Raw genomic sequence first — 22,700 nt, forward strand, 5'->3', positions numbered from 1 at the left:
TATCTGAGCAAGAAGTCGGGCAAATGCCATATTTCGACTTGATAAAAAACAAACATGCGACCATCTAGTAGATGCTTCCATCAAGACTATAAAGTAGCGAAATGGTCTCCATGATGGTTGTATTGACCCACAAATATCCCCTTGAATTCTTTGCAAAAATTCGGGGATTCAAATTCAACTTTTTGTTGAGATGGCCTAACAACCAATTAACTTCCCTTGTGAACAAGCTTTGCAAAAACTGTTGTCGTGCAACACAATATCTCTATTTTCCAATTTGTGCCCACATGAACTTGCTATAGTCCTACACATCATTGTGGATCCATGATGACCAAGATGATCGTGCCAAAGCATACAGAGCTTCGAATTAATGAACTTTAGGTCACTAATAGTACGTATGAGCCTCAACAATTCTTATGGTTGTATAATACAACTCAGATGAGAAAGTAGGAAACTTCTCCAATATATGCTTTTGACTGGAGGCATTCAAGGGAATGCAAAAGTACTCAAGATTATGCTCATTCTTTGTCTCAATATGATATCCATTCAAATGTATATCCTTGAAGCTAAGAAAATTCCTTTTGGATCTCGCAGAGTACAAGGCTTCATGAATGGATATATGAGTACCATTAGGTAACATGATATGGGCTCTTCCAGACCCTTCAATCAGGTTTGTAGAACCTGAAATGGTAGTTACCTTAGCTTCAATTTCATTAAGCTTTGAAAAGTATTTGCGATTTTGAAGAATTATATATGTAGTTGCACTATCAACAATACGAATATGTTCGCCTTCATAATTTGCATCCATGCCCACTAATTCTTAGAACATAAATTAAATTAAAAGTTACTCAATATAAACAAAATGAAAAATTTATTTAACATATAAAGTTTAGTTTGGCAAAATAACTAAGAAAAACTACAATAAAGTACCATAACTTAAGTAAGTACTTGAAAGAAAAGCATTCTAATTAGGCTTAACAACGCCATCTCCAATCATTTAATTCATTGAAAAATTTCTCATCAACATCATAGAAATTTGAAACCTCGACTTGGCTTATATCCACAAGATCCTCCACTTCCATAGGATTAAATTGGTCAACGAAATTTGTCTCAATGTCTTTCTCCTTTCCTTTTAGTGAGGCTTGGTAAAGATCGACCAAGTGTTTAGGTGTACAACAACCACGAGCCCAATGTCCACTTGAACCACATCTAAGACAAACATTATCAGAATCCTTGGAAGCATTGTTCTGTGGAGCTTTCCTTTTACCTTGTTTGTCATGATTCCATTTCTTTTGTATGGTTCTAAGGCCCAAATTGTTATGACCACCACGATTTTGGCCATTATGGCATCTACACCCACGCCCACGTCGACGTCTATGCCCACGACCACGACCACGACCGTGAAATGCAGAAGAATTCGCCTCAGAGAATGACGTAGATCCAATCGGACGGGACTCATGATTTCTCATCAAGAGCTCGTTGTTTTGTTCAACAACTAAAAGACATGCAATCAAGTCATAGTACTTCTTAAAATTTTTCTCTCGATATTGCTGCTGAAGCATAGCGTTCTACGTATGAAATGTAGAAAACGTTTTTTCCATCATGTCTTCATTGGGACCTACTTCTAAACAAAGCCGAATTATATTCAGACATATGTTATTTGCTTATGATGTTTTACATCAAGTGCAAGGTTGTCAAGTTTTAGTATGAAATTGGAAGTGATGGAGTTGTTGTACCCAAGGGATTGGATTGAGACTTCAACAAAAGCTAAGTTGATTTTAGGATTATTAAAAACTAGAAAGCAAACTACCATGTACAAACTAGCCCCCAGCTAGCATGGTTATATGTGCAAGTGAGTAGTGTTTTGGTTAATTTGTTGTGGTTTGATTGACAAAGAAATGCAAATTTTGAAAATTTAAAAACAACGCAAGCTTAACTAAAAATTAAAGTTTGATGATGATATGAGATTTGGGGTTGTTAGGGGGTTCACCCTAACCTTTTTATGTAACAACAACACATTAAGTGATTGTGCCAAATTAGATGTATTAGATTCCCTCCTAATCCCCAACCAAGGTAAATTAGGGCACATCCACATTTATGCACTACTAGAAAACTAGCCATACACCACATGCAGATCACAGTGGTATATGTGTGAAAAAACCACTGAGCCCCTGTGGTATTTGAGCAAATATCACAGTGTTTGCCATAGGACAAGTATCTGTTGTGCTTGCGGGTGTATCGAAAAGTCAAAAGCCACAGATAAGTGACTGTGGTATTTGTTTTGCATGTATTCCTATAATTTCTCATCTAACACAACTTCCAACCTGTTTTTACTGACATATGTGCAGTAAATGCATTGTCACATAGATATTTGGGACCTTATATACCACACCCAGCGCCCAATGGCATATTACTCTTTATTGTTTTCTTATAATTTTTTTGTTTAATAATAAGTTTATTCTTAGTTTGGGAACCAGGTATTGAGAACTAGGGGTAGGCTCCGAGCTCATGGCCAATCACTACGGCAACTTCATCACAGATTGGGAATAGATGTTTAGTAAAAATCCTGCACAATATTCAACTAAACCAAAGATAAAACCCAAGTACAAAAGTTAATAATAACAAAAGGTAATGGACGAATTAGAAGAGAAAGAGAGAAAACATTTTTGTATTTATAGAAGAAAACGCAAAAAAAAAAAAAAAGGGGGGGGGGGGTAAATGCTCATACTCAACTAAACCAATAGAAAAGCCAATTACAAATTTCTTCTTATGTTCTCTAAAATTAAAAAAAAAAAAAAACAAGAAAAGAAAAAAATCATTCAAGATAGAGCAACATCATGAGGATTGGGGAAGAGAAGGCCCTAAACCAAAATAAAAACTTGAAGAAAAAAACAAATGAAAATTCAAACTTGGTAGATCTCTAGTGTGGCGTGAGAAGCAACGTCCACTTCACAGATAATGTGCTGGAAACAATGGAGAGGTGACTGTACTTGTGCATTCAATGGTGAAGATCAGATCTTCTACTTCAGCCCCTTATACAAAAAAAAAAAAAGATCAGATCTTCTAAAGGAAAAATAGAGGGAAGATAGAGAGTGATATAGAGAGAGTAAAGAAAGATCTAGAGAGATGAGTATAGAGAGATTGAAAAAGATTGTTCAACTCATCTATACTTCTATAGAATATAAGGAGGGTGAGATCGAAAACAATGAGGGAGAAATTTTTGAGAAATGTGTCTCCACATTATTTTTGGGTAAAAATAATATTTGAAATTTAAATTTGATTGATATTTCAATCACATCTACACCTACACTCACGTGATTCCCAAATAAATCGGCCAAAGATTCCAAAAGAAACTTAAAGTTTGTTGTCCTTAGCAAAAATAAAAAATGAAGTTTGTGGTTTTTACCACACCACCGATGGCAAAAACATTTGGAGATTTCGTAAAGTAACTATTTTTGTCAGAAAGTGGCAGAGTTTATTGACATGGAGGTTTATTTGCCATAGGGACTGTGGCTAATAATAAAAAAACCATAGGCAGGACCATCCTGTGGTATATAATGGTTCATTTATCATTGATGTATTGGCAGTGGCAAATGTAGTTGTGGCTTATGACTTTTTTTCTTGTAGTGATGTTATCAACTACGTAAGTTTCATGCCATAGCAAACCCTAGGTGCATAAAGTTCCAAGGATGAGAAATTTAAGAAATTATGCAACATGTTTTAGAAACTAAAGGTTACCAATCTCCAATTCTACATAACAACATTTCTCATATACACAAATGGTGAGTTAACACATACAAGTCATGATCATTAAAATACATAAGAGCATACATATATATCCAAAAAGGCATTTATATCACAAAACAAAAAGTCATAACATGGTTAGGCTAGGGTTACATCCCTAACCCTAAATCAAGAGACTACTCCCTAGCCATTACAAGTACAAACAAAATCACAATAGGAAACATAAATGAAAGTAAGAAGAAATGGAAAAACACTAGATGGTGACGCCAAGCCTCCAAGGTGGTGTCACTCCTCCAACGATGCTTAAGATGACTTCATGACTCTAATGCTCCAAGCTTCACTCTTCTATGGTGATGGAGGTGATTTCGGCTATGGTAGGTGGATGGTGTATTGTGATTGTGTTTGGCTTCTAGGAGAAGAGTAGTTGGTGAAGGGAGGATGGAGAAAATGAGATGATGGAGAGGAGATAAGAGAGGGTATGGTTTGGTGAAGGGAAGAGGCTAGGGTTTGTGTGTTGAGAGAAAAAATGAGATGAGAGGGAATTTCGGCCAAGAGAGTTTTATTCTTTGTGAGAGTGTTTTTGAGATGAGATGAAGGGCTAGGATCAAAGGAAATGAAGTGATAAGTTTAGGTGAATTCAAATTGAGAATAATCTATTTTATCTTCCTAGGATTGATCCTTGATTGTTGTGGAGATAGGTAGATGTTCCCTTTGCCTTATTTGGAGCCTTGAAAATTTTGGGGAGAGCCTTTGCTAGGAATGGCGGGCTTAGAGGAGGATAGAAAGCATGTGATAGCTTTTATCTAAAATAGCTAGAAAGATGTCTTATGACCATTTGTACTTTTCCTGTCAAAAATCTTGAGCTGTCTTTGAAGCATGATTTGGATACCTTAGTTTTATAAATCAATGGAAAACCCTGGAGGTCTTCTTTCCAACTATATATCATATGCTCCAATCAAAGACTGGACCTAGAGGAGGATAGAAAGCATGTGATAGCTTTTATCCAAAATGGAAAGATGTCTTTTAACCATTTGTACTTTTGCTGTCAAAAATCCTGAGCTGTCTTTGAAGCATGATTTGGATACCTTAGTTTTATACATCAATGGAAAGCCCTGGATGTCTTTTTTCAACTATATATCATATGCCCCAATCCAAGACCGGACCAAAAAGTTATGCCTCACACAATGTTGTTAACTCAATCCTCCTTGGGTGCAGTTCTGGGAAGACTTTGTAATTCAAAATGAACATCTTAAAAGTCTTCAAAGGTCACGAAATTTAATCTAGAATAATTTCAAGGTGTTAGCTTCCATTTTCAATTGAATTCATGTCAAAATCTATTTAGGAGAATAATTGGTGCAATTTCACATTTTGTTGCTTGGAAGCCAAAAACACAAAACTAAATGAAATTCAAAAACTTTATTCAAATGCTTTTACAAAAACTAAATAAGAAAGATATAAAAGAGTGTAAACTCATGAACATATCAAAAGAGTCTTGAAATCCTGCAAACGTAGATGCATCCAATCATATCGAGCCTTTGGGAGGTTCACAGTTATTTGGTGATCATAACGGTCTTTCAATTCTTTCCATAAAGCCAATAGATCTTTGACCGTGAAGTATTCATTTTTCAACCCCTCATGAGTTTTGCACGATTCTTCTGGGATGCGGCATTGCCCTCCTTAATAGTATGTCCGAGATTTCTCAGCATCTAAATTTATCTTGGCATCGAGAACCCATGAGAGATAGTTTTTTCCCATGATATCGAGTTCCACGAACTCACGCTTTGTCAAATTCAACATTCTCAGGACACTACATGGCATAAACGACATATATTAGGATACATTAAACAATCAATATTCAATTAACTTTGAAACTTCAAATTCATAATATCAAATCCATGAATAATATCTGAAACTTCAGGTTTGGTCGTATGTCCATTTTTAGAACTTTGGGTTCTCAAATATATATTGGAAACTTCGGGTTCCAATTATTCATAAGGAACTTCCAGCCCTTATATGAATCAAGAAACTTAAGATCTTTTGTGATTATGAGAATTAAGAAACTTCATGCCCTTATCTCATTTGTGTACAAATAATAGAATATAAGTAATTAAATACATATGATTATTTATATACATAAGTAGAACATATATTCAATAAAAGACATAGAACTTACACAACATATGTATATGTTACTAACACAACAAACTAAATTAAGCATCCAAACAATCAAGTCCGTGTGCCATGTATGATCATTTGATCCAATATATATGGATCTCTCCACACACCATGGGTTTAATTGGTTGAATGAAAAAATACCAAAGAATTTATAAAAGACAGAACTATACCAAAAGTTGCTCGTGCTGATATCGTGTTGTGGAAATATTATTGAATTATAGAGGTAAACAAAGAGCAAAGAAGTGATTCTATTGAGTAAAAATATAAGTAGAGTAGCTAGGATGGTTTATAATTAAACAAGGGGGGTGGGAGATTGCAAGAGAACTTAGGCAAAGAAAGAATGAAGGAAAAAAAAATGGTACATATCTCACCAAATGGCATGCCTATTTATATGCTAATATTAGTTGGAGATTACCCTTAAAACTTGGGGACTACTCCAAGTTGTCTCGGGCATTACTTTAAGTAATGTTGACTCATGGACTTCCACACTAATATACATTTACAACAAATTTTGGTATATTGTTTTTTTTGGTCAAAAGTTTTTGGTATATTTCTAAGTCATGTTGGATGTCCATAAAATTTGTCAATTAAAAAAAAAGGTATCGGATTATGAGTGGCTTGAGAAATTGAGTGCCCAACGATGATTTTTGGGTAACTATAGATTCTCAACCGTAAATATTTACATGATCAAGAAATGTCTCATGTTTTCTTCTTTAATTATTTTCTTATTTTTTCAATTTCACAAAGAAAATACACGACAGTAGTAGTAAAACAATGGTGGCACAGAGGTGATTGCGTTTTGAAGAAATGATCAAATCTTTTTTATCTTTTTCAAAGGTTTTGAGCTAGTGGGGGAATGAAATACACTAAGAATAAGATAAAGATTTTGGGTAGGGTGTAAATGGCCTGGCCCTAGCTAAGAAAGGAAGGCCCAAGCCTCCCTCGGTCCTAGGCTTCTTTTGGCCCTTAGGATTGGGTGGGCTTGGTTTGAGCAACTCTATGGCAAAGAGACTAGGCCTAGGTCCTGTCCTTAAAAAAAAAAAAACAAATAGATAAATAGATAGAAAAAAATATAAATAACATAGGTGTGACGTCATTCAACTCTAGTCATTTCTTACTTGTACATTTTTATAATTATTTCAACTCCAGTCATAGAATTTGTAGTAGCTTTTCACTTTTTGTAAACATTAAATCTCTATTTTATCCCTTATAGGTAAAATTAAAGTATTTGTTCCACACCCTCTAGTTTTCAGGCATGCAAACACAAATCCACACCTGCTACTAGAGATGTCAAAATCGCGACTTGATATATTAAAACGTCCATGGCACCACATGAGCACAAAACGAGCCGGCCAGCACAAGCATAACACAAGTAAATGAGCGAAGCCTGGCCAAAGTTTTTAGCCCATTAGGAATGACATGGCACCTACATGACACGGGCCAAGTACAGCACAAGCACGAGCATAAAATGGGTCTAAACTAGACATGATTCATTTAATGTTATTTTTTACTTTTTTAAAAAACTTTTCAACAAGAAATTTTATTTATTCAAGAAAATATGTTAATATTAATTATCAATAAGAGAAAATATCATCAGATAAACTTTCTCACCCTAAAAAAGACAAAAATAAAAAAAGAACCTATGGGTCAGATCGTTTAAGGAATCGCACAAGTATGACAAGAGCACGAATAGGTTGCTGGTCATGGGCTATGTGCAGGGCCTATATTTTAGCTATCTTGGCACGCCACACTTATCAAACGAGTCGGGCCATCGTGGCACGAAAGTACAAATAGGTTTATATGAAAACAAAACAAATATTGGGTTTATATTATTTATAGAGGAATTTTACGTTGGATCAACAAGGGATTGTAATTCTGCTACAACCTTTACCCACTGCTTATAAACCCATTATATAAGTGTTTCAAGCGAGGATATTCTGTCAAGTCTATCAAAATTTCCCTAAAAAATTGGTCTTGTATGCATGTGGTCATGACCAATTTTTAGGGCTAAAATTGTTATTTCATTAATATAGAAACCCTTTCTTGGAATAAAAGATTAACTTGCTATGGTATATTTTGGTTGAGACCTTCATATATGGTATCAAGTTATGATGATGTTAATTGTCTACTTAGGAAGTATTTTGTTGTGAAAACTGACAGGGTTTACTGGTGGAAATGGAGATGTAGTTCTATTTTTAATGACAGGTTTGAATTCCCTTCTTGCCCAAAAGCTTTAGTCATTCAATTTGCTTGTGAATGGTACAATGCTAATAAATCTATGCCAAATAAGCCTCCTAGACAGTTTCTGCAACTGCATTAGTCTGCTGTTGAGAAGGGATGGTGCAAAGTAGATACTAGCTAGTAAGCTAGGGACTGGAGGCATTGTTGGAGATTTGCATGGGTTGCTGTTTTTGTCATGAATTTGGGGTTGGCAAGGCATTGAAAATGAACTGTGGGGCATCTTTCAAGCTAGGCTTGTCCTTAGCTTGGTGTGAAGGTTATAGACAGATTATTTTGGAATCCGAATCAGCTGTTGCAAGGCTAGCCTAAGCCAAGGCCTAGGCCTTTAGCTACATTTTAAGCAAATGTCTCATTTTAGAATAAGTCCATTATACATACACTAATTGGAACCCAAAAAAAGAAGACAAAATAATGGCCATAAGCAGAAAAACGGCCTCATTTCAGAATATGTGCATGTGTATACTACTATTCTAACACTTCACGAAAAGCCTGAGTGGAAAAAATACTAATGGCCCTAAATAGAAAGAAGCAAGGCCTCAATTTAGAACAAGTACTCCTTTCTACCTACCCTTTCATAAATAAAAGCTCAAATAGACAAAAGAAAAATAATGGCGCTAAACATAAAGCCCAAATGTCCAATAAACTTATTTTTCTTCATACACATAAAAGATTAAGTGGATTAGCTATGTTATCTATTGAATAACATATGTTAAACAAATTTATGGCAAAAGAAATAAAATAAACATGGTTTCAAAAATTAATGAAACGGATGGGAAAGCAAATGGGTAATGTGCAAACCAACTAACCAGTGACGGATCTACACTGTGGCTATAGCCCAACCCATATTTAAAAAAAAATAATAATACACCTACATTTTTTGCCTAGCCCCACCCAATGAAAAAAAAAAAAAAGTTTCCCAAATTTGTCTCTGCCTCTCCATCCCTCATTGCTCCCTCTTATATTTTATTCTCTTAGCCATTTAGAGATTTAAGGATTCAATTTTTATGAATAGTTGTGATATTTGTAATTTACTCTTAAATGTTTGTAAAATTAAATAAGAATTAATATTTGATTATCCAAATTGTTCAAGAACTCAAGGAAAACTCATTTAATTTGTTGATGTGTGAATATGAGATTGCTTTTAAGCTCAATCTCAATTATTGAAATTGCAAGTTTGGAAATCAAGTAAGCTCTAAATTTCAATATTAAATTCAAGTTGCATATTGCTAGAAAAATAGGTTGCTATTATGTGATTTTGTTTTGTAAAATATCCTTACATATTATGTTTACAATATATTACCAATATGTTCTAGTTTATAATGTTGGATCATCCACAAATTTCGAAGAGAAGAAAAAATATTATTTCTTATTTTAAGAAGACAAACGACCCTTCTTCATTTACACTAATTTGTGATTCTGAGTCTCAAAGTGAAGGAGTTGAGACTCAAAGAGTTGAGTTGGGTCCAAATATTGAGATTACTACTAGTGCGCGCTCTTGAACGTGATCCAAGATTACGTCAAGCAATATAGAAGTATCCTATTAATGAACATGATAATGTTCGAAAAGTCTATAATGCACTTAGGACTATGTCCCCCCCTTGACTAGGTGTATATTTTATATTTATTAATGAAATTTCCACATACTATCAAACTTTTTTTAGCCCCCTCCAATTCTAATTCCTGGATCCGTCCTGCAACTAACCAAGTAATGTATGTATATCAAATTTTGATGAATTTCCTTTCAGACAAAGCTCCCGAGTACATGAACATGCTGCCAAAAGGAAACTTAAAAAAATAGATAGATAGATAAATAATATATATATATATATTTGTAAGTCATGTATAAGCATAACATATATGCCTTCCAATCAAGTAAAATGTAGAGCTTTTCTAGGAGTTAGTTTTAATTGGGTGGCGTTATGGTGAAGACGTACGTAAAGATATAATGTGGTAGGTTAAAAGTTTTGAAATCAAACTGACTGCTATGCCAAAGAAAATATACTTTCTTTTTTGTCTAAGAAAGTAAAAGTGATTGGTTTTTTAAGTTGGATTTGTCCCAGACTGATCGAATTGGGTGCGGTGATCTTAATTGGCCTGTTTATTAGTATTTAGTAGGTTTCTTCAATTAATCCACTATGGATGGATAGCATATATATATGAAAAAAAGAAAAGAGAATAACAGTACTTTTATTTTTCTTTTAATTACAGAAGCAAAATGATAAGTCCATAAATATACTCATTTATGTACTCTTTTTACTTAGGTTTTGTAGAAGAATTAGATTTAAAAAGGGCTTATTACTTCACTTTTCTGATTTTCAGCTTTTCTGCGCTCATAGAAGGTTTTTAAGGGAAAATCAACTTTTCAGAGGAATTTTAGCGCAAGGCCAATTGGAAATGAAAGCTAACACCTTGAAGTTCAATCTGTGATTTTTCTAGAATTTATTACCGAGCCAATTGGTACAGTTTTACAAGTAAAGTTAGCCTACGTGCAGACAGGACAGTTTCGTACATGTTACGTGAATATGAAGAAACGGAAGCCTTTCCGAATTTTCCAAGTTACGTGCCATATATGGTTGGAAAGATAAGACATTTATCTTTCTAAAATATATTTTTACTGATTTTTCTAGAAGGCCGAAGATCCCCAAATCGTGTGACAATTGGGCTGAGCTGTATTTCCCTGTGGAGTTAGGAATTGTGATCTTTACTTTCCTATTTGGATTCCTTGTTTACCAAGACTTCTTGGACGACTTTTCAGTCAATTTGAGGGTTTAGGACTTTGATGTAAGTCATATGAAAAGCCAGCCAAGGCCCCATACAAGGAGATTCACGTCCTAAGGAGAGCAACGACAAGAGGAGAAAGCTGCCAGCGAGTTCTTTCTTTTCCTTTCTTCTTTTAATTTTCAGTCCTCATGTATTTATTTTTGAGATCATCCAAGAACATGAGTAACTAATTTCTTGTTAGTTAGGGCTTAATCTTGAAGCCCTAAACATGATTTCAATTCTATAAACAAGTTTGAATGGATTTTTCAGTTTCTACAAGAGTGATGATTTCGGTTTCTCTATATTATGTGAATTCTGATATTTTGATTCTTTGAGTAGCTAACTTTGAAGCATGTATCGGAATTAAATTGTTGTAGAACATATGTCAATTGCCATATTGAATGTGCTCTTGTTTGCAACGAATAATTGAGTTAAGAACTAGTTATGAGAAATCGATTCTTGAATTCCCAATAACAAATGCCATGTTTTAGGGGTTTTGTGACACTCATATTCTCTTTGATCTTAATGGATTTTTGATTGTTAATTTGAGTAGATGCCATACTGGATTTCAATTAAGAATACACGTATTGATGTAAATGCCATACACCTTACATACACTTAAGAGAGAATCATACAACTTGAGTCAAATGCCATGATCTTGTTGTGAGTGTCGTCATCATATGCTTGCTAGAAATTGATTATCTATTGTTGTTTATGGATTGATTGATTGTTTAGAGGTGGATAGTGAGTCCTAGCTATTGTTCTTGATTGATTTTAAACCAATTTCTCTTAAACTCTAATTTAAATTCTGTTTTGTTTTCTTTTCCTTGTTTTGTTTTATTTACAAAATTAAATCAAAACCCCTTTGGTGTTGGCGTGTGTGTGGAAGTCCTTGTGATTTCAATCTTTATTTTTTTTTCGTGTTTAATTGTGTTCTAGTTTTCTTTGTGTGACATTGATAAACATCTCTTTAGATTACAATCTCTGTGGGAATGACCCTTACTTGCTTACTATACTATCATTTGATTTGTGCACTTGCAAGGTTTTAATATTGTTGTTAAAAATTACCAACAAGTTTTTGGCGCCGTTGCCGGGGATTGTTTATCTAATTAAGTTTTGTTTTCAATTTCAGGTATATGCTGGGTCGTCGTTCGCAAGGTTCCAAGCTTATACCATACGACCCTGAACTAGAGAACACACTTTGTTATCTCCGCCGAGATAAAAATACGCAAGCTACACTTCCAATCAAGATGGGAGACGAGTTGGCACTTAACAACCTCACCCGACCTTTGAAGGATTTCACAGTTCCTAGAGCATTGGACCAGCCGTCTTGCATTGCGTATCCAACCACTACGACCACCTTTGAGATCAAGAGTGGCACCATTCACCTTTTGCCGCAATTCTATGGCAAGCCTGGGGATGATCCTCACATACACATCAAGGATTTCTTTGCCGTGTGCGCGACTATGCACAATGGAGGGATTAGTGATGAGGCAATCCGACTGCGTTTGTTTACATTCTCACTCAAGGAACAAGCCAAGGAGTGGCTTTATTCTTTACCTAGTGCATCTATCACCACATGGACAGAATTGGCTTCCAAGTTCCTTGCAAAGTTCTTTCCAGCTCAAAAGACAAACCGTATTAGGAAGGAGATCATGGGAGTGCAGCAACTGGATGGAGAATCATTTCATGAGTATTGGGATCGGTTTCAGAGACTCCTAGCTTCGTGCCCTCATCACCAAATTGAAGATTGGCTACTTATGCAATACTTTTATGAGGGATTACTCGATTCAGAGAGGATGATGGTTGATGCTACTAGTGGAGGAGGCTTGATGAACAAGAGTGCTACTCAAGCTAAGGAGATGTTTGAGAACATTGCAGCAAACTCTCAACAGTTTAAGTACCGGAGAGCTCCCCCAAAGAAAGCAGGTGTTTATGAGGTAAGTGTTAGTGATATTGGTCCTCAAATAACTAATTTGACTAACCTTGTTAAGCAGTTAATCTCTCAAGCACAAGTGTGTGCTGTGTGTGCTAATCCCGGACATCCTACGGAGTCTTGTCCAAGTTTGTATGGTGATGGAGAAGAGATGGCTCAAGCACACTATATGCAGCAACAAAAGCCAAGAAATGATCCATTTTCTAACACCTATAATCCGGGATGGCAGCAACACCCTAACTTTGGATGGAATAACAACCAAAACGTGCAAACAACACCGGTTCAACAAAATCAGTTTCTTCCTCAACAAATTGCACCACCACCACCTCCTAGGCAAAGTAAGTCTTTAGAAGAGTTAGTTAATTCTTTGGCATTAAGCACTCAAGGTTTTATGCAGGAAACAAGGCAAACACATGCACAAATGTCTACAGCAATCAAGAGCCTTAAAAACCAAGTTGGACAAATTGCAGCCTCCTTGAGTCAAAGAGAGCCAGGACAGCTTCCAAGCCAAGTAATTCCAAATCCTAATGGAGGCTATGAAACTGCAAAGGCGATTACTCTTCGAAGTGGAAAGGAGGTGGGAAAGGATGACAGTAAAGAGAGAAATTCAACCAAAACTGTGGTTGCCCCCTCTCCCAAGCTTACGATTCCAAGTGACAACTCTAAGGTAAGTTCTCTTTTGGATCATTCGATTACTTCAAAGATTCCTTTTCCTCGTAGGTTTTTTAATTCAAAGAAGGAGCAAGTTTCAAAGGATATCCTAGAGACTTTCCGAAAAGTGCAAGTGAACATTCCCTTGCTCGATGCGATCCAGCAAATTCCGAGCTATGCAAAATTCCTCAAAGATCTTTGTACAAATAAAAGGAAGTTCAAGGAGCATGAAACCGTGGCCTTGAGTGAAGAAGTTTCAGCTGTGCTATTGCGTAAATTGCCTCCTAAACTAAAGGATCCAGGGAGTTTTACTATACCTTGTCTCATTGGAAATCAAAGGTTTGAACATGCTTTATTAGACTTAGGTGCTTCAATTAATTTGATGCCTTTTTCTGTTTTTGAATCCTTAAATTTAGGTGAGCTTAAGAAGACTTCCGTGAGCATACAATTGGCTGATCGATCAATCAAGTATCCTAAAGGAGTGTTGGAAGATGTTTTGGTCAAGGTGAATGAGCTAATTTTTCCAGCCGACTTTCTAGTGCTCGAGATGGAGGAAGTTCCTATTCCTGGAAAAGACCTTCCATTGATTCTAGGACGTCCATTCATGAGAACAGCAAGGACAAAAATTGATGTGTATGAAGGCACTCTCACAATGGCATTCGATGAGGAAACCGTGGAATTTAAGGTATTTGATGCTTTAAAATATCCTAATGACGATCATGCTTGTTTTTCCATAGATGTACTTGAGCAGATGGTACAAAAAACGTTTAATGTATCACAAGGAGAGACTCCATTGGAAAGGGCACTCATCCAAAGCCCTAAAACTGTGAACAAAGAGGGAAACACAGCTGTACTTGAAGCTGTGCACATGCTTGAGGCCTTGCCTCCCCAAAGAGATAAGTTTAACTCTATTTTTGAGTCTCTTCCGTTATCTACTAATAAGCTTGTTTCCTCTATTGTGAAGGCACCACAGGTTGAGCTAAAACCCCTTCCGGAGAACTTGAAATATGCATATTTAGGTGACGAAACGACGCTGCCTGTGATCATTGCTTCAAATTTGAGCACATCCGAAGAAGACAAACTAATTCGAGTTCTAAGGGAGCACAAGACTGCCCTAGGTTGGACCATTGCAGACATCAAAGGAATAAGCCCTACAAAGTGCATGCATAGGATCCTTTTAGAGGGAGAATCGAAACCTACAAGGGAAGCCCAAAGGAGGCTGAATCCGGTGATGAAAGAAGTCGTTAAGAAGGAAGTTTTGAAGCTTTTGGACGTGGGAATTATATACCCCATTTCGGATAGCAAGTGGGTAAGTCCCGTCCAAGTTGTTCCCAAGAAATCCGGAATTACCGTTGTGAAGAATGAAGACAATGAGTTGGTGCCTCAAAGAATTCAAACGGGTTGGAGAGTATGCATAGACTATAGAAAGCTCAATACCACGACACGTAAGGATCACTTTTCGTTACCATTTATTGATCAAATGCTTGAGCGTCTTGCAGGTCATAGTCATTATTGTTTTTTGGATGGATACTCTGGATACAATCAAATTGCCATTGCTCCGGAAGATCAAGAAAAGACCACCTTCACCTGTCCATTTGCACTTAGGTACCTCCTCCACAAGAAGGACGCCAAGTCGCGACTGATTCGGTGGACTCTCTTGCTTCAAGAATTCGATTTGGTGATTAGAGACAAGAAAGGGAGTGAAAACGTGGTGGCTGACCATTTGAGTAGGCTGGTGCACGGATCCAATGAAGAAGAGGACATGCTTCCTCTACGTGAAAGTTTCCCCGATGAGCAACTCTTTACCCTCGACGCCAAGGACCCTTGGTATGCTGACATTATCAATTATAAGGCTTCAAAACTGATTCCGGAGGATCTCACTCGAGCTCAAAAGGATAAGCTTGTCAAAACAAGTAAGTATTATGTTTGGGATGATCCATACTTATGAAAATATTGTCCAGATCAGATTGTTAGAAGGTGCGTGTCCGAATCTGAATTTAATTCTATACTTACCTTTTGTCATTCATCTGCATGTGGTGGACATTTTGGTACTAAGAAAACAGCCATTAAAGTATTACAATGTGGTTTTTATTGGCCTAGCTTGTTCAAAGATGCATATACTTATTGTTCCACATGTGATAGATGTCAAAGAACCGGTAACATTAGCTCTAGGAATCAAATGCCTTTAACGCCTATCCTTATTGTTGAAATATTTGATGTGTGGGGCATAGATTTTATGGGACCATTCCCTTCCTCTTATGGCTTTATTTACATTCTCCTTGCTGTTGACTATGTCTCTAAATGGGTGGAAGCAATTCCTACCCGGACTAATGATTCAAAAGTTGTTTTGAGCTTTGTGAAGGACAACATCTTTTCTAGGTTTGGAACACCAAGAGCCATTATCAGCGATGGAGGCAGTCACTTTTGTAATAGGTCATTTGAGGCACTTTTAAAGCGGTATGGAATTACACATAGGGTCTCAACACCTTATCATCCCCAAACAAGTGGACAAGTGGAGATTAGTAACCGAGAAATCAAGCAAATCTTGGAGAAAACCGTGAGTCCTACGAGGAAGGATTGGAGCTTGCGACTTAATGATGCATTATGGGCATATAGGACAGCCTACAAAACCCCCATTGGTATGTCTCCTTTTCGTTTGGTTTATGGTAAAGCATGTCACCTTCCAGTTGAACTTGAACATAGAGCATTTTGGGCAATCAAGAAATTCAATTTCTATATGAAAGAGGCTGGAGATGCAAGGTGACTCCAATTGAATGAGTTAGATGAGATGAGGAATGATGCCTATGAGAGTGCACGGATTTACAAGGAAAGGACTAAGGCATTTCATGACAAATCCATTCAAAGGAAGAACTTTGAGATTGGGCAGAAAGTCTTGCTCTTCAATTCACGCCTCCGGCTATTCCCAGGTAACTTACGTTCTAGATGGTACGGTCCTTTTGTTGTTACTAATGTTTTCCCTCATGGTGCAGTTGAGGTTCAAAATGACAGGACGGGAAACATATTCAAAGTGAACGGACATCGCTTGAAGCCATACTATGAATCTTTTGAGCTTGGAAAAGAGAGCATGCACGTGCATGCACCGCCCCCATCTATTGTTTAATCATCTAAAGAGCCGCGTCTGACTGAAGACTTTAAACTTAGCGCTTCTTGGGAGGCAACCCAAGCATTCGTTACATTGTCCATCCTCTCCTACTTCGACATATGCTTTGCTCATCCAGACACCTACACAAACCCGGGAAGTTCTCACACCCTCTCTCTCTCTTTAATTGACTTTGCATGAATTAGTTTTCTTTGTTTTCAACATTGAGGACAATGTTTGTTTTAAGTTGTGGGTGATTGAGTTCTTTGGTTTCATAACGCATGCAGCAGTCCTCTGTCTTTGTTTCCAATTCTGTTCTTGTCTGCTGCTGTTTTTGTATTTCTTTCACATTGAGGGCAATGTGTCATTTAAGTTTGGGGGGAAAGGCAAGTTCTTTCGTTTTTGTTCTTAGATTTCTAGGGTTTTAGAAAAATAAAAAATAAAAAAATAAATCTCAAAATTTTTGGCCCAGAGGTTCGGTCCTCTCTTTGGAGGACCGGTCCTCTCTGTAGCTGGAATGGAGCTTCGCTTCTGGAGGTCCGGTCCTCTCTCCTTTGAGGACCGGTCCTTCTGTGCACTTCCTAGAGCCATGCTCTCTGGAGGTCCGGTCCTCTCCTTTGAGGACCGGTCCTCTAGAGCAATTAAAAAAAAAAAAAATTTTTTTGTTTTGTTTTCAATTAGGGTTTTGTTTCTAATTGTTTGCAGTAGTCACTTCCCAATTCTATGATGAAATTGAATTTTATTTGCAATTAACTTTCAAGGAATTGTGAGCATGACATTAATTCTTTACATTATCTTTGTGTTAACCATAATTTTGTGATTTAACTTGGTAAATCTTTTTGCACATAGCCATATTAATATGATGTTCGAATGGGGAGTTCACATGATTTAAATTCCCAAATAAGGCTAGTGTAGACTTATATAACCCTTATTATGTAAGCTTTTGAGCCTATGCCTTTCATTCTTGAGTGTTATATACTATTCGATAATTTTCTTGTCTACAAGTCGTTGTGATCTCATTATTCTTTGTTTTAGTCAAGTACTTGAGGATGTTTAAGTTATTTGCTAGAACCATTTTCATTATCTATTTGAGGCATATTTCATGAACCACATGGATCCAAGGAAGTGATATAGGCCTTGTTTCTTTCGTTTGAGCCCTTCTAGCCAACACATATCACTTTTAACCCTAGTTAACCCCCTTGTGCCTTTTTATGTAAGCTTTTTCGTTCTTTACCCATTTTTCCTCACCTTAATCTATCATATGTTTATCCTATACCCTTCTAAGGAGTTCTATAGAGTATTTTCGTTGTTAAGGGAAAATTGCACAAATTGTTCAATCATGTGGAAAGTAAAGGATACTATCAAAAAAAAAAATAATAATAATAATAATAAAGCTAATTTCGAAGCCTTTTCAACTCGAGTTTTTAAGCCCGAGGAGTGTTTTACACTTAATACCCTAAAGCTATCTAGCTTGGGAGTTATTGGCCTAACACTTGTTACATGGGTTGATTAGAAAGCTAATGGAGTTAGTTTAAAAAAAAATATATATATATTTAAGACAGTATCAATATGAAGTTTCGTGCTCAGAGTGCAAGATGTTATAATGGAAAGCTCTATAAATTCCTTAGAATTTGTTCATCCATATCTTTTTCTTGTTCCATCCATCACCCTAAGCCCCATTACAACCTTAGTGAAAGTCCTACTTGATCCAAGGAGAAGTGTGGTTCCTCATGTGGAGAATAGGTGTGGAAGTACCATGGTCGGATGGTTTAAATGTTTCAAGTATGTGATATCTTTCCATGAGATCTTTTTATATTTGTCTTGAGCCTTTATTTCAATTATGTGAGTATATCATATTGCTTTGATTCCACTCACATATTTATGAGTGACAATAACTAGTCAAATTTCGAGTGCTTTTATTGGAGTGAACATCCGTGATGAGATTTGAAGTTGAAGCTTGTTCTTATTTGGTTATTTAACTTCTGTGAAGCTTAAGTTGTGGGTTGTATTAATGTTGGCTATTTCACACACTACATCCAAGTTTTTCAATTCAAGTTTGGTTAATCCTTTGATAATGTCTTGAGTTATTGTTGCTTATTTCTTGGAAGTTAGCTAACGGTTTGTGATTATCTTTGAGATCAATATTGGGAAGTTAGTCGATCGCTTGTTTGCGTTGAGTGTTTGTTCTTTTGTTTTTATTTTTCGTTTTGTTTTGCTCGAGGACTAGCAAAATCTAAGTTGTGGGTATTTGATAAGTCCATAAATATACTCATTTATGTACTCTTTTTACTTAGGTTTTGTAGAAGAATTAGATTTAAAAAGGGCTTATTACTTCACTTTTCTGATTTTCAGCTTTTCTGCGCTCATAGAAGGTTTTTAAGGGAAAATCAACTTTTCAGAGGAATTTTAGCGCAAGGCCAATTGGAAATGAAAGCTAACACCTTGAAGTTCAATCTGTGATTTTTCTAGAATTTATTACCGAGCCAATTGGTACAGTTTTACAAGTAAAGTTAGCCTACGTGCAGACAGGACAGTTTCGTACATGTTACGTGAATATGAAGAAACGGAAGCCTTTCCGAATTTTCCAAGTTACGTGCCATATATGGTTGGAAAGATAAGACATTTATCTTTCTAAAATATATTTTTACTGATTTTTCTAGAAGGCCGAAGATCCCCAAATCGTGTGACAATTGGGCTGAGCTGTATTTCCCTGTGGAGTTAGGAATTGTGATCTTTACTTTCCTATTTGGATTCCTTGTTTACCAAGACTTCTTGGACGACTTTTCAGTCAATTTGAGGGTTTAGGACTTTGATGTAAGTCATATAAAAAGCCAGCCAAGGCCCCATACAAGGAGATTCACGTCCTAAGGAGAGCAACGACAAGAGGAGAAAGCTGCCAGCGAGTTCTTTCTTTTCCTTTCTTCTTTTAATTTTCAGTCCTCATGTATTTATTTTTGAGATCATCCAAGAACATGAGTAACTAATTTCTTGTTAGTTAGGGCTTAATCTTGAAGCCCTAAACATGATTTCAATTCTATAAACAAGTTTGAATGGATTTTTCAGTTTCTACAAGAGTGATGATTTCGGTTTCTCTATATTATGTGAATTTTGATATTTTGATTCTTTGAGTAGCTAACTTTGAAGCATGTATCGGAATTAAATTGTTGTAGAACATATGTCAATTGCCATATTGAATGTGCTCTTGTTTGCAACGAATAATTGGGTTAAGAACTAGTTATGAGAAATCGATTCTTGAATTCCTAATAACAAATGCCATGTTTTAGGGTTTTTGTGACACTCATATTCTCTTTGATCTTAATGGATTTTTGATTGTTAATTTGAGTAGATGCCATACTGGATTTCAATTAAGAATACACGTATTGATGTAAATGCCATACACCTTACATACACTTAAGAGAGAATCATACAACTTGAGTCAAATGCCATGATCTTGTTGTGAGTGTCGTCATCATATGCTTGCTAGAAATTGATTATCTATTGTTGTTTATGGATTGATTGATTGTTTAGAGGTGGATAGTGAGTCCTAGCTATTGTTCTTGATTGATTTTAAACCAATTTCTCTTAAACTCTAATTTAAATTCTGTTTTGTTTTCTTTTCCTTGTTTTGTTTTATTTACAAAATTAAATCAAAACCCCTTTGGTGTTTGTTTTCGTGTTTAATTGTGTTCTAGTTTTCTTTGTGTGACATTGATAAACATCTCTTTAGATTACAATCTCTGTGGGAATGACCCTTGCTTGCTTACTATACTATCATTTGATTTGTGCGCTTGCAAGGTTTTAATATTGTTGTTAAAAATTACCAACACAAAACCTAGAGAGGAACTTGGACGACAACCAAATCTTAAATTATCAAACGTAGAGACATACTTTGTGAGTAAATAATGCCGAAAATTAGCTAGTAAATAGTACTAGCTAGTTATGAGCCTTGACCAAAATATTAATTATTGAATTGTTCTTGTAACGAGTAATGGGTAAAACATGTTGTCAATATTATTTTTCTCTTATAATTTAGTACTAGAATGAATGACTACGCTAAACTAATTCTTTCACAATTTGTATTCACCAAATGATGTATCCGCGTTTATCTGCGTTTTCATTATTCAAATCCAATTTCATTCTCAATTTCATTTACTTCTAACAAGATACCAACACTTATACACTCACACATCACTTAAAACAAATTCAATGAACAAATTTAGTAACGCCAGGCCAGCATCTAGCAGTATATATTTATAGAATGCATATACATATTCCATCAACTTGATGATGCAGGACAGATTTCTATAATCCATGCCTTATATATCCTTTGAACATGCACTCATCAATGCCTATTTCTAATGATAGCAACTTTGAAAATACATATATATAGCAATAATAATTAAAGGATCCACTACTACATATATTTTTTTCCTACCCGATATCCAATAACAGCAAAACCTCAAACATCCACGCCTGCACTTTCCAAGTAAAATGGCAACTTGTATCTTCTCCCCTCTTTATTTGCTACTCTTAGGTGTTTCAGTGAATTCAATCTATGAAGTGCGGCGCCTACTTTACATTGGCGTGTTATAATTAAACCCAGATAATTGAAGGCCAACTATCCAAGCAACAACAGCTGTATGTATATATAAAAAGATGGCTCAAGTACAAAGTTACCCATCAACTATTGGGGGTATTTCAACTAGGTCCACGAGCAATAAAATCTTTCAAATGCGTTTGTAAACTAATATCTAAGTGCGGTGTATTGTATATGGATTTTAAAGGATTTTTGTGAAGTTTAAAAGTCATATGGTATTCAATTAAGAATTTAAAAAAGTCCGTAAAAGTCTATATGCATGTATTCAATTAAGAATTTTAAGGAGTTTATAAAAGTCATGTACTATTCAATTAAGACTGTTAAAGACTTTTAAAAAGTCAATAAAAATCTATGTGTATTTAAAAAGTCATTGACTTTTATGGAATTCATTTAATGATGGATTTTAATAGACTTTGAAAGACTTTTATGTGTATTTCAAAGTCATTATAAATCCAACCTCTTGATCCCCTGCGGATTTCTAAAGATTTTTATAGATTCTGTAGCACTCTGTGAAAATCTATAAATTCTATAATGGTGTGTTTGGATGGAGGAAAAAAACTCGGAATTTAAACAAAACTCAGCATTTAAGAAATTACATGCTCTAATTTCCTTGTTTGGATCAATAAATACAGAATTTTGTAAATTCTAGGTGGAAAAAAACTTGGGATTTGAAAGCTGTAAAATTCCAACTTTAAATTCCACCTAAATTGGTGTCATTTTCAAAATTCTAATTTTTACAAAAGAAAAATAAGTCGTGTTGACACTACCATCACTGCCACCAACGTCACCACCACTAACACCACCACCCCCGCCACCACCCCCGTTGCCGTTGCCGCCGCCACCACCACCACCACCACCACCACCACCACCATCACCGTCACCGTCACCGTCACCGCCGCCACCACCATCACCGCCATTGCCGACACCACCACCACCACCATCGCCACCGCCAACACCCCAATTTTAGCCACCACCATTTCTCTCACCGCTTGTGGGCCATCACCCCTACCAATATGGTCAACTCACTATAAACATCATTTTTATTATTGCCACCATCACCATCACTCTTTTGAATTGATGCATCAAAAATTAAAACTACCATAAATTCCGTATTTAAACTTTATTATGTTTACATGTTATCCAAACAAGAGAATCTACATATTCTAGAATTTTAAATCACATCGTTTTAAATTCCGTCATTTGTGAATTCCTTAGTAATTTCAAACTACTGCATCCAAACGCACCATAAAAGTTTGTTACTTAAAAAAAGCTTACAAAAGTCTTTATAAATCTATATACACTAGTTAATTACTAGTGTGGCCAATCATGATGCGGTATGTTTAATGATGTGACATTAGTTCCGCACCTCGTCCAACCCAATTTCTGACATATATCCGCCTACCTCTTGATGTGGGTCCACCACTCACTCATCTTTCTCTCATAGTTAGGGGAAGGGGTTCAAATTCACAAAATTACAACTATATTTCTAGATCATATAT

At 35.9% G+C, this 22,700-nt stretch overlaps 1 protein-coding gene and 1 pseudogene across 1 annotated transcript; one reads left to right on the top strand and one right to left on the bottom strand.

Annotated features, from left to right (window-relative positions):
- Positions 1–971: 971 nt before the first annotated feature.
- Positions 972–5,568, bottom strand: LOC147291901 (uncharacterized; annotated as a pseudogene).
- Positions 5,569–12,167: 6,599 nt separating this feature from the next.
- LOC147291902 (uncharacterized) lies at positions 12,168–15,452 on the top strand. The gene has a single exon (XM_086236060.1). It carries the CDS (start codon positions 12,168–12,170, stop codon positions 15,450–15,452), a length of 3,285 nt encoding a protein of 1,094 aa, XP_086092186.1.
- Positions 15,453–22,700: the final 7,248 nt, after the last annotated feature.

The sequence above is a fragment of the Dryas octopetala genome, chromosome 3, assembly GCF_963921425.1.
Source record: "Dryas octopetala chromosome 3, drDryOcto1.1, whole genome shotgun sequence".
NCBI classification, from domain to species: Eukaryota; Viridiplantae; Streptophyta; class Magnoliopsida; order Rosales; family Rosaceae; genus Dryas; species Dryas octopetala.

Bases quoted from the DNA above. Each gene is read 5' to 3' on its own strand.
- LOC147291902 (XM_086236060.1), top strand. From the start codon at position 12,168: ATGGGAGACGAGTTGGCACTTAACAACCTCACCCGACCTTTGAAGGAT.